This window comes from Manihot esculenta, chromosome 10, assembly GCF_001659605.2.
Source record: "Manihot esculenta cultivar AM560-2 chromosome 10, M.esculenta_v8, whole genome shotgun sequence".
Taxonomy (NCBI): Eukaryota; Viridiplantae; Streptophyta; class Magnoliopsida; order Malpighiales; family Euphorbiaceae; genus Manihot; species Manihot esculenta.
The window spans coordinates 31,640,621-31,654,403 of record NC_035170.2 but is presented as its reverse complement, the minus strand read 5'-3'; the positions used below and the strand labels follow the sequence as shown (position 1 = coordinate 31,654,403).

The 13,783-nt window shown below is 33.1% G+C and overlaps 1 protein-coding gene across 1 annotated transcript; it reads left to right on the top strand.

Moving 5' to 3' along the window:
• The first annotated feature begins 5,667 nt into the window (after positions 1–5,667).
• On the top strand, positions 5,668–8,934 carry LOC110625271 (beta-glucosidase 12). Its single transcript, XM_021770880.1, has 13 exons — positions 5,668–5,857; positions 6,114–6,183; positions 6,265–6,323; positions 6,414–6,489; positions 6,605–6,682; positions 6,928–7,015; positions 7,139–7,394; positions 7,488–7,603; positions 7,706–7,926; positions 8,013–8,047; positions 8,144–8,246; positions 8,342–8,450; positions 8,530–8,934. Exons 1-13 carry the CDS (start codon positions 5,684–5,686, stop codon positions 8,774–8,776), a joined length of 1,632 nt encoding a protein of 543 aa, XP_021626572.1. The 5' UTR covers positions 5,668–5,683; the 3' UTR covers positions 8,777–8,934.
• Positions 8,935–13,783: the final 4,849 nt, after the last annotated feature.

Below are 13,783 nucleotides of genomic sequence, written 5' to 3'. Positions count from 1 at the left end.
AAAATCCCCAGTAGCCTTCAAGCAGACCTCCAAGGAGCCCATCGCCATTAGTGAATCTGTCGAGGGCGGTTCTAAGGGAGGTGTTGATGTCGCTCCTTTGGACATCCATACTCTTCAGACCGTCAATGCCATTGTGATTAGAGGGGTCGCTAGTAAGCGGGCGTGGACCTCGAAGCCCATTTCTGAGGGTAGAGCTACTAAGAGGGACCAGGCCACAGGGCCTGCAAAGACAACAGCTCCCTCCTCTACTGACAAAGGGAAAGGAGTTGTAGAGCTATTTTCTTCAGGTCCTGACAATGAGTTTCTCAATGCTGCCGAGGTGACTCCTGAATCTACGTCGGCTTTATTTCTTCTGGTAGGATGCTTGGTTGTTCTACAGTGGCCAAGTATATGGCCCGAGCCTCCTCCTGCCTTCCTCGCACTATGCCTACCCCTGACTCTGTTGGAAACTTTATGGTCAAGTATCGGATGGTGGTTACTGCCTCGAAGTCATACAACATTGGCCTTCCCAAAATAGCATTATAATTTAGGGGCAACTTTACCACAAGGAATACTGCATAGTGGGTGCGAGTCAGGGGTGGTTCTCCCAACGTCAAGGCTACTTTCACCTTTCCTTCTACCACCACGGGGGTTTCGCCTATCCCTTTAACTGGGGCTTGATCCCTTACCAGTTGCTCTTCGAGTATGTTCATCTATTGAAAGACCCAGTAAGGTAGCAGACTTACCTTGCTTCCATCGTCCACTAGAACTTTGCAAACCTAGAAGTTGTAAGTGATGGCCTCGATGACCAAGGCATCGTCATGCGGCATTTGGACTCCATGGGCGTCTTCTGGAGAGAAAGAGATGGTCACAGGGGAGTGTTCTACTATCTGCATGATCTCGGTATTGCTCCCTTCTCTATTCCTGCTCCTCTTCTTCCCCCTCCTGCTCATTCGTCCCCCAGTTCCTCCTACTATCATGTTGATCATTCTGTTGGAGCCGTCATTCACAGGTCCTCCTGTTTGCCTATAGGATCTCTCTACTACCGTATTTTGCTTAGGTCTCTGCCCTTTTGGTTTCTTCACAAAGTTCCTGATATGCCCCCTTTTGATGAGTCTCTCTATCTCATTTATCAGTTGGTAGCAGTCGTTAGTGTCGTGGCCATGCGTCCGGTGATATTGAAAGTATTTGTTCGGATCCCTTCGGCTGGCCTTAACTTTCATGGATTTGGGCATTGTATTAAATCCTTGTCCTGTACAACCATGAGCACCTTGGCCCTAGACACATTCAGAGGAGTAATTACCTCGGGGATCCGGGGCTGGTACGGCCTTTGCTCTTTCCTCTTCCACGGGTGCTTGTTCAGCGTCTTCGGCCCTCGATTTTGTCTCCTCTCCTGCCTTTCAGGTTGTCTGTCCTCCACTATCTTCCCCCTATCTCCCATTTTCATGGCGAACCTACTGGTGGCTAAGGCGTCATCTTGCCTTATGTATTTCTCAGCCCTTTTCATCAGTTCGGCCATGGTGGTGGGTGACTTTCTGCATAACGAGCCAAAAAACTCTAGGGATGTGGTCCCTTTCTACATGGCCTCTACCGCTCTAGCCTCAAGCTCAAGAATATGCAGGGCCTCCGAGTTGAATCTGGCTACATACTCCCTCAGAGACTCATTCCTTCTTTGCCTGACTATCTCCAAGTAGTTCTTTTTTCTTTCCGCCGGGACTTTTGTAATGAACTTGTTGATAAATACACTAGCCAGGTCTAAGAAGCTTTTAATGCTCCCTGCTTTTAGGGTGTTAAACCATGCCCGAGCTGGTTCAGTGAGGGTGGTAGGAAAGACTTTGCACATCAGAGCATCAAAATGGGTCTGAAGCTCCATAAACGTCTTGTAGTTGAGGACATGCTCTCAGGGGTTTCCCGTGCCATCGTATGCAACCGTTGGTGGCAGCATGAACTTCTTAGGAAGTCTCCTGCTGCATCTATCTCGCAAACTAGGGTAAGGTAGGTAGCAAAGGGCTGCTGTTATCCCGTGCCCCAGTTCTGCTAGGAGTTGCTCCCTTAGTCTCTCCAATTTTTGGTCTAAATTCGCCTCTTTCATTCTCGGCCACTTCTCTAAGCGGTAGCTTCCCCCCCGCTCTTTACTTCCTGATCCTCGCATTGGCTTGGAGGAGTAGCTTTCAACTTCGTTGTTTTCGATGAACTCTCTCACTACTTAGCCCCTTGCTCTAACTATGGGCTCATTTCTTCTACAAGCCTCTCCATCTTCTTCCCCTATCCTCCTGCTGCTTTGCTAAGGAACTTGGTGGTTTAAGGTAGGCAGTATTTATTAACGTTGAAGCCCTCGGCCACGAGTGGTACGCTCAATAGGGTGTTGAGTTCCCTTTGCTATAACATTTGCCCCAGCCAATGGGCGGTGTTTTGTAGTTGGTGGGCCATGTTTTGTAGCTCTTGGTCAGACAGGGTGGTTCTAGGCACGTTCCCTATCGAGCTTGGTGAGGGATTAAACAATACAGGTGGTTGGTTTAATGGGGTTGTAGGACTGAAGAATGAAAACTGTGGACCTTCAAGGATGGAACTCAGGTCGTTTGTGGTGTTTCTAGTGTGGTTTTCGCCGTGGTTGGCCATGTGGATTTCAATGGGTGTTATGGAGATGAAAACTCTGGTGATGAAAAGATCTCCTTCGGTTTCCTACAGATGGCGCCAATTAATAATCTGAGATCCAAAAGAGGGTAGGATTAGGGTATGTATGTGTAAGCTTAGTCTAAATAGTGCACGCCCTCTTCCTTTATTCTTTTTTCCTCTTGTCCTCTAGTGACGTGTAACCGCTACCTTACTACAGTACCACCTGTCGCTATCATGCAGAGCTATACACATGGATGTATTGCCCCTTTCTACATCATCAGGCGACTATTTAATTCTCTCTGGCGCCTGTACTAACATAATCTCGGATGTGGAGGGGTCTATTTCTCCACTGACCCATCAAGTCAGGTGAGTTAGATCTTTCTCCGTTGGACCCAAGTCCTATTTTGTTTGGTTTGTCCGAGCATGGCCTGAGCTGCGTGCTAAAGAACAGGTCTGCGTATTGAATTTTGATAGAGTTACGATCTGACTTTTTTATGTAAACTCAACTACAGTTCGAATAGCAGAATCTAGCGATCGGATCTACATAAAAAAAAGTGAATTCAAGAATAATTTAATCAGGAATCAATCTCGATGAAAGGTATGTTGATAAAGACAAAAGTAAAATTTATTACTTTAATTGTATTGACTATTTTTTAATGTCAATGAAAGTAGTTATTTCATCTGTCTCGTTTCATTTCAAATGATGTTTTAGATCTTTTTTTGTCTCATTACAAATGATGTTTAAAAAAGCATTAATTTTGTTTTTAGCTTACGATGTGGCAATAAATTTTATTTTTGTATATACTGCTTTTTATAGTTTATTATCTGTAGTATCATAAAAAATTAGGGTTTTAATAATGGATACTTTTAATATTTATTTTCATATTTTATAGATTTTATTTTAGTTATTTTTTATTGATATAATAATTAAATTCTATTGAAGATATTTATTATCATCTAATTAATAACAGTATTATTTAATGAATTTATACTATTTTTTATAATAAAATCTGCTGTAAATTTTGATAATATAATGCAATTATTATTTGCAGATAAAAAAGCATTAATTTTATTTCACTTTTAATTCTTTTTATATTATTCCCAATGCATTTTTTTATATCATATTGCTAGATAAGTATAATAAAAAAAATAAAAGAAGGATATTTTAGTTAATTATTAATATATTACAAATTAAGATAAGGTTATTTAATCATTCTTATGCAAAAATCTTAAACATTACTCTTTTTTTTTAAAGCAATCTTAAACATTACTTGAATTACAAAAAATGCAATTTCTATCTATATTTATGAAATAGGAGAAATAATATTTTAAGAGAAAATATAAATTATTAGATATAGCTATTTAGTTATAACATAATTCGAAATTAATACTATTTAATTTTTTTGTTAATTAAAAGTTAAATAAATAACTTTACATGAACCCTTATTTAATTATTCTATTTTTTTTATAATTAAATTCATTTCAATACTAAATAAACAAGTATTGCCGCACTGTGATTTTTAACTCCCATGGCTATTGCTTCTTGTTGTGTTGCGCAAAACGAAACGTCCAAGAAACGATTCCTAACTTCAAATTTCACCACTTCCATCGATTTTAACATCCCCTTTTAAAGCGTAGGCTTTCCTTATCCAGTTTTAAATATTTTTTCCTTTCGAAGCTTCAAAAATTTAAATTTTTAAATTTTCAATTTACATATATAATTAATACTATTTAATTAATTAATTAATTAATTAATTATACACTCACAGAATTAATCGGATGATAAATTAATCTGAATAAATATGAGAGATTTTAAATTTTATTTTTTTAATATCTGATTTCTATTTTAAAAAAGAAAATCGTGAATTATAATTTTTTAAAAAAAGAGTTTATATGGTGAAAATGCTAAACTCAGTTTGAAATAAGCTTTGCCGAACAAAGCCTATCGTGTAGGGTCAATAGTAAATAAACAAGTATTGACTCCTATAATGCATTTGCTGCTTATTGTGCTCCTAAAAACGTCTAAGAAACGTTTCCTAACTTCAATTTGCCCACTTTCATCGATTTTAACATCCTTTTTTTTTTTTTTAATATTTCAAAAAAAAAAAGAGTCGGCTGCCACTATGCATTTTAAAATGTACTTCTACATCGTAAACAAGGAAATTTTATAAGTAAAAAGAAAATAATTTTGTATGATTTTAGACATATTTAGTATATACTAAATTAATCTATTAACTAATTGTAATTAAATAACTTAAAAATCATAGTTAATATTTGATAGATTATTGTTTCTTAATTTTCGTGTAAAATATTATATTTCCAAAGATAAGATCTAAAACTAAGTCTATAAAATTATTTGAAGTTCCATTAAATTAAATTTATTTCTAAAAGAAAGTTGATGGAATATTCTTGCTCAGCTTGCATGTATGGAATTGAGGCACCACTTGTATATTTGAATATTAGGATACATAAAAGACAAAGTTTACCCTTTTAATTATAGAGTTTTTTTTTTTTATTAACTTTTCGTTTTTAAACTTCAAAATATTTAAACCCTTTGAAAGGAACATATAACCCTTAAAATAGTTTGCCATTTTTTATTTTTTATTTTAAAAAATTAACAATTTAAAATCATTGGCATGCCATCTCTGAAACTCTCTGTTATGGCGTGCAAAATGCCCTTACGCTTCTTCATCGTCAACTACTACCCGTTAACTACAGCAATTAGATCAAATATGGTTTTTTTTATTATTATATTTATAGAATAATGTATATATATTTGCAGAGATTATAGTTATTTTATTTATTTTAATAATTAGAGGATATTAATTTTATAACAAAAACAAATGGAAACCTAGGTTGAATTAAAAAAAGAACAAGTAGGGCAACAAGCCATGGAAGATGTCGAGGAATCTTACTAAGGCTTATTATAATACTATATTAAAGAATACATAGATGCAGAAACCATGCATGCAATTCATCACGTTGACGAAATTTACAATTTGATGCCTGTGCATGAACTTCTATATAAAGAGGTCATTGCCAAGAAGTGAAAACCACACAACCACTTTGAAATCTTAATACAATCAATATGGCTTTTGAACACTCTCTTATGCTGTTAGGGATTCTTATCTTCCTCATTAGCATGTTGCTTCTTACTAAGCCATCAATGGCAGAGGGTGATCAAGATATCATCCCTGCAAACTTTAGCCGTAGTTATTTTCCTGATGATTTCATTTTTGGTACAGCTACTTCTGCTTATCAGGTATTTATAATATATGCATATATTTGTTGTAGTAGTTATGCCGATTTTCTCCCATGCAATACCCCTTTCTTCACTCTAAAGTTAGTGAGCAAATTGTTCAATCTTTTTGTTTTCTGCAATTCTACCATGTTTTTTTCCCTTGGACTTTGTGCCTGGATTTAGTTTTTTTTTTTTTCCTGATTTCTCATTAATAAATTCTGATTATTTATTCACTTGCTATCCTTTGACTGATATCTTGTTTGTGGCATTCATTCAGATCGAAGGTGAAGCAAATAAATCAGGTAGAGGACCTAGCGTCTGGGACACATTTACTCATAAAACTCCAGGTATTTTTATAAATATGCATGTCGGTTATAAAAATTCTCTTACATATGCAAATATTAATTATTTTATATACAATTTTACAGAAAGAATATTGGATAGAAGTAATGGAGATGTTGCAGTTGATTTTTATCATCGCTACAAAGTATATTATTCATAACTTTTATTATTATTTTTTTTTTCAAAATCCTTATTTATTATTAAAAAAAAAATAAACAATATCAGTGAATTGCAGGAAGATATTTTAAATGTGAAGAAGATGGGTTTTAAAGCTTTCAGAATGTCCATCTCATGGTCTAGAGTTATTCCTAGTAAGTAATTGATCAATCTTTTGAACCTTTAAGCTTCAAACGAATTTTGTTAAAATCTAAATTAGTAATTTTCTTTATTTTTCTACTTTTTAACTTTCAAATTTTGAATTTTCAGGTGGAAGAAGAAGCAAAGGAGTGAACCACAAAGGAATTAAATTTTACAATGATGTTATTAATGAAATTATAGCAAATGGTGATAATTATATCCTTTCTTCCTAAAAAATTCAAATCGAGAATAGAAATATTCTGTTTTTAATATTTATACAACAGGTTCAAAGTGGTAAAATTGAAGGATTGTATGCCATGAATTTTTTTTTTTTCATGTTAAAACCATAAAACACCAAACAAATATTGGAAAAATCTTGACCAACTGCAACTAATTAAGTAGTTAACTACTAATTACACTAAACTTCTATTTGTTTTGCTAAAACATTTCAGGACTAGAGCCTTTCATTACTATTTTTCATTGGGATACTCCTCAAGTTCTAGAGGATGAGTATGGCGGCTTTTTAAGCTCTAATATTATGTAAGTACACACTTTCATATCACATTCCTAAATTCTTAAAAGTTCAAAATTTCATATCATTTTTTATAATAATATTCTCATTTAACTATTAAAACATCTCATTAAATGATTGCATAAATACAGAAAAGATTATCGTAATTATGCGGATCTTCTTTTCAAACAATTTGGTGATCGAGTGAAGTATTGGATGACTTTCAATGAGCCATGGGCCCTTAGTGGGTTTGCTTATGATGAAGGCATTTTTGCTCCTGGTCGATGCTCATCATGGGTAAATAGGCAATGTCGTGCTGGAAATTCATCAACGGAACCTTATATAATTGCCCATCATCTACTCCTTTCTCATGCGGCAGCGGTACGAGTATATAGAAAACATTACAAGGTATATATATGTTTAGCTGTTTAGCTAATTATTTGTTTTTCTTTCTGGGAAAAGTATATGTAGATTGACTTTATTATTATGTTGCATGTACAGCCAATTCAAGGTGGTCAAATTGGCATAACACTTTTTACTTTTTGGTTTGAACCTCTCTCTAATAGAACAATTGATATTGAAGCATCCAAAACAGCTCTTGATTTCATGTTTGGATTGTAAGTCTTTTTTTTTTCTCTAATTAAGCTATAAGTAAATCTTTATTATGTATGTGTTTTTAAATGATATATATATATAAATTTTTTTTTATATATTTTCAGGTGGATGGATCCTCTAACTCATGGTCAATACCCAAAGCGTGTGCAGAATTTAGTGGGAGACAAATTGCTCAATTTTACTCATAAAGACGTTCAATTGCTTATAAAATCATATGATTTTATTGGATTACAATATTACACTTCATATTATGCAAAACCAAAACTTATGATTCATGATCCAAATCATGTTAGATACAAAACTGATAGTCACGTTAATGTAACTCGTAAGTCTATAAACTAAGTATATATATATATATTGATAATTTATTATTTTCATAAAAAAAACTAACAAATTTCGTTTATTTTACAGCTTATGATTATAATGATAAACTCATTGGTCCACAGGTTAGTATAACATGTAAAAGAATTATAGATGATTAAAATATAAAAAAATAAATTATAAATTTATAGTTGATCACTAACATAAAATAAAATTTGCAGGCTTATTCACCTTGGTTTTATATTTTTCCAAAAGGTATTCGATATCTTTTAAATTACACCAAGGATACATACGATAATCCAGTAATTTACATTACTGAAAACGGTAAGTAATTGATGTGTTAACTCCTACTTATACTAGCTAATTAATTAGAAACATATATTGATCTAATTTCTTTAATTTTTTATTCTCTAATTTAGGGATTGATAGTAAGAATAACGAAACTCAGCCGATTAACGAAGCAACTAAAGATTCATTCAGAATAGATTACTATAAAAAGCATATGTGGAATGCCTTAGGTTCACTCAGGTAAGTATAATCTCCAAAATACTAATATGGAGACTTTTGATAATCTTTAATTAATTTTTCTATTTGTTGGTTTCAACAGGGATTACCACGTAAATGTAAAAGGCTATTTTGCATGGTCCTATCTCGATAATTTTGAATGGAATATTGGTTATACTTCAAGATTTGGTTTGTATTATGTAGATTACAAAGATAAACTTAAAAGATATCCCAAAGATTCAGCTTTTTGGTTCTGCCGATTCCTTTCTACAAATTCAAAGCTGTGTGATAATCTCAGTTCAAACAAGTTTGCCAAGATCTCTTCAAGGAAGCTCGGCAAGAATAACTAGATCATCTGAAGGTGCCATTATTAATCTGTGTAATTTTGAGTTTCTTGTACTTCAAATAATATCATTGGATTACTGCTTAGTTCCAAATGTAATAAATTTGTTTGATGCCTTAATGCATTATTATTTTATCTTCGAAATAAATTCTACAGTTGCTTGACTCGGTGTTTATTGGTGGAAATTAATTTGAATTTGAAATATAATTTCTATTTATTTAAAATATATTAATAAATTTATATATAATAATATTAATAAAATTTTCATATATTTTTTTTATTTTCTTTGTTTGATAAGTAAAATTTTTTTAACCAAATATAAGATCAAAATCAAACGAAAAGAGCTAGCAAAAGAGAGAAAAATATGGATTCAAAGTAGCAAATAAGCATGATAAAACTAAAGAAAGATTAAAACTAAGCCACAAAATTCTTATCTCGACAAATCTCTCGTTCGGCTAAAAGCATCAGCAGCCCAATTTGCCTTCCTAAAAGTGTGACAATCAATATCATGTTAATAGAATGGGCCAGGCCTAACATTGCTTTAAGATTCAGCTCATAAGAGGAGGATATTGCTTAAGTTCTTAGTTCTTACATTTAGTATTTAAGTGCATCTCTCAAACTAAATGTGAGATAATACAAAGCCTCATGTTTAGGCATCTGAAGTGTGAAGTTTACAACTTTACCAGTTTCTATTAATATAAGAATGTCAAGACCTTAGTTAGCATCCAAGAATAAAGCGAGTGTTTTTTTTTCCAAACAATGTCAATCGATAGGAAACAACTACAGGAGATAAGATTTCCGAATGTTAACGATGACCGGACGATTAGAAGAGATGCCACAGATGAGAAGACAACCGGAGGAGGTGCAACAGATGATGAAGCAATTGGAGAAGATGCCAATGTTGGTGCAGCTGAGACAACTGGTGGACAAAAATCTCCTCTGATGGAGATAATAGTTGATCTTACAGCCAAACACGAGAATTCATATTTGTGTGTGCAGTTATATTCTGGCAAGCCCCACTTCTCATGCGGTAATTAAAATCTCTCTTTCTCGTAAGTTGTAAATTTTTTTGAGATAAAGAAAAATTAAACTTTTATTTCAATGCTTGAGGTGGGGCTACAGGTGGCGGGCCGACTGGTGGTGGTGTAACAGGACATGATGAGGTGACCGGAGGAGATGCTACTGGTAGTGGTGCACATGGTAGAGAAGAATCTCCTGTGGTGCAGATAATAGTGGATCTTACAGCCAAACACAAAAATTACTCGTATTTATGTGTGCAGTTATATCCTGGAAAGCCCCCCATCTCATGTGCAATTGGAGATGGACCTAATTGTGCTGCTGGGGCAACCGGTAGACAAAAATCTCCGGTGGTGCAGATAATAGTTGATCTTGCAACAAAATACATAAATGACTCATACTTATGTGTGCAGTTATATCCGGAAAGCCCCAATTCTAAGCATACACTGCTTATGTAATCCAAGGCATCATTGATGAGCCTATGTCTTAGATGATGATATGGTCACTTTTAGTATTCATGCTTTCTTTCAGTAGATTTAGCATTGTTTTATTTAATTTTCATTTAATTTTCTATTTTTTTCCGTTAATCTCAAGCTTGGTTAATTTGAAATCAATTAGGTCTAAAAACTCTCTACAGAAGAAATATAATTGAAGCATGACTGAATCCACTGAGAAATAGAGAATACAAAAAGAGCATATCAAGAAGTCCGAGCATAAGCAAGGGTGTGCAGGAAGAGCTAGAGCACACCCTAAAGGCGTGCAGAAAGTCCCGAAGCATACCTTAGGAAAAAGGAAGCCCAAAATACCAAATTAAACGCTAGGAAACACAAACAAAAAGGAAACTAAAGAAAAACCATATGAGAAAACTAGAAGACTTGCTAAGCTTCACAAGCACCTCACACAAAAACAGCAGCAAACACTTATAATTAAAGGGAACCTGCTTTATCGAAAAGAAAATCCAACTTGGAAACAAAACCACTCTCCCAAGCACTTCAGAACAAACAACCTTTGATTAACAAATTTTAATGAGATGAATGTGACGCTCATTATAATTAACAATATGTGTTTACGAATGTTTTATTATTTCCAAATATTCTTTTTTTCTTTTTTTTTTTCTTGTTGTTAATTGTATCTTATTGTTCAATTTAAAATTAGCATTTATTAGGTTATTAGTTTTTATTTTAATGTTTGCCCATGACTACTGAAAATTTTAATTTTAATAACAAAATTATAAAAATAATTAACTACGAATTTTTTTTTTTTTTGAAAAAAATGGAAGGTTTTAAAGAGCATAAGTTATATTGATCAAATGATCGTTTCTTCAAATAATAATTAATAAATAAAATACTTTTAGGAAAAACAATGAATTGATGATAAGCAATATTAATAGTTAAACGAAGAAAATATTATCAATTGTGTCTAAAGCGTGATTGAAAGAGATCAATTCTCTATTTTTATTATGTGGTTTAGACCATATTGGGAGTGTTCAGAAGGATCCTATCCAAACTGATCCTAAATCTCTTATATGATTTTTTTTGCTCAACAATTAACTTTCTTCTGAATTATCACATGGATTTAGCTTGTGAAGAATGCAATTATGCATCGTCTCAAGAGATAGCTTGAAAAGAAAGAATAATATATCGAAATGCTTTCAGTTAATGAATAATTAAGCAGAAACTAATATGATCAAATCAATCTGAATGATAAGAAGATTATGAAGAGAAAAAAAAAAAGTAGTTTAGCGTAGAAGCAATATAACGTATGTCAGTCAACCAAGTAGCTAGATAAAGCATCTCAAACTCCAGCAATTACCCAAGTTAATCTGAATCCAGATTCCCATTTCTATTAATCCATCTTTCAATATATATTTATAATTGTTGGGTTGTTTCAATAATTAAAATTAAAGCGTAAATTTTTTATATGGGCTTATTATTTATTGTTTTCCAAACTACGTACGCCAATGGAAAGATTCTATGGCGCCTCTATATAAGGTGGATGCCAAGGCCTTCGTTAGAATCAAGGAGAAAGAGAGTGAAAAGCATAAAAATTCCGAACAATGTCGAGCGGCGAGCCCCAACAAGAGAACGTGCAAGCTGGAGGAGATAATGCCACAGGTGGTAATATTGCAGCCGGAGTTGAGGCTGCAAGTGCTGGGAATGAGAAGGGACATAAATGTAGTTGTGGAGAAAAGTCTCCTGTTGTGGAGGTATTAGCTGATCTTGCATCAGAAGAGAAGCTTAATTCATACTTGTGCGTGCAGTTATACCCCGGAAAGCCCCGCTTCTCCTGTGGCAACTAAGCCTCATTGGCATTAATAATAATGCGCCACGTATATCTATGAATAAAAGTGGCCGCTAGCTTCTCATGCTGCTGGTTATCCTTGATATTACCAGTTTTCCCAATAAAAGCATAATATGCAATGTATCGTTACTATTTTATGTTGTACTCTAAGTTGTATCCAATAATAACTTCAGTGTGATCTTCAAGACAAAACCATTTTATAATCGAGTTATTACCTTCTTCTCTTAAATAAACTACACATATAACCCTGGAGAAATATTGAAGTAATATACAATTAGAATATCAACTAAACCAACGAGTATTGTAATGAGTGGTTCGATATTCTTCTCTCTTAAGTGAGGTCAAATATTTTATTCTCATGAATGGGAGCAAATACTCGTTGAAAACAATTTATCCCTTAGTGGGCCGACTCGATGCGAACCGAATTTAATCTCAGTGCAATGAATTTTTAGGATACGTATGGTCAAGATCCAAATCATTTCAAATTAAAATTAAGATTATCTAATTAAAATAATAAATTAAATGAAAATTAAATAAAATCATATAGTAACCTATACCATCCACTAAATGAGTTAATAAGAGATGTTTGATGATCAGAGTTCAATTTCCTCTCTCACGTCCAAGTGTTTATATGGAAAAAAGAAAAATCATATGCTAAATTTGATGAGTCAAACCATAACTATTAACTAAAGATATACAAAAAGTGATGTTACTACCACATATAGGCTTATCGATCTTCCTGATTAGATGCTACTTTCATGTTCAGTGGGTGTAAAGTAACGGATTCCAATAGAGCAGGGATGTCTTTTATGGCACTAAGAAGTTGGTGATAACAACTTGTGAAACTTGTGAAAGAAGTTCTTATGAACTTGAATAATCCTCATCCGCATTTTAACTTGAGAATGTGAAAGAAAAAAAAAAAAGAAGAATAAGAAGGTGGACAAAGAAATTATTCAACATTAGAATTTGTTGAAGTTGATGAGTTTTTTATTGAGTGAAAATAAATAAAATCTCTCTAGATATGAGCATTTATATTGACTTGGTAAGATTTACATTTGCTGATAAAAAAGGGTTATAGCCGGAAAAAAAAAAAAAAACATTAGAGAGAGATAAAGTTTTTATAAAGAGTTCTTAGAAAAAAAATAGTGTTTATATTACTTTCTGTTTTTAATGAAATTTGATATTTTTGTCTATCTATCTTTTCTCTCTTTTATCGTGATAATCTCATATATCTGAAATATTTTGTTAAATTTATATTTTTTTCACTATAAAAAGTAAATTATCAGCGACGGAAATTTTTATTTTTGATAGTTCAAAATTCGTCGCTGATACTTTCAGTGATGAATTTTTGACAGATTCAAATCCATCGCTTAAGTAATGCCGCTATTTCCAATGGATTGTGAGAAAAATTTATGGCGGATGTCTGACAGATTATTCCATCTAAAAAATTTCTGATAAAGCTTATTCGTTACTAAATCCGTCGAAAATTCTAAATTTATCCAATAACTATTCCGTCACTAATCTATAGAAAATAATTAGCAACGCTTATATTCGTCGGAAAAATCAAATTATTTCCAATCAAAATTTTCACTAAACTTATTTATTTTCAAATATCTTTTATTATTCATATAATCTCAAAATAATGCATAAATAAATATAATATACTATTTATGATAATTTTGATCAATATAAATAA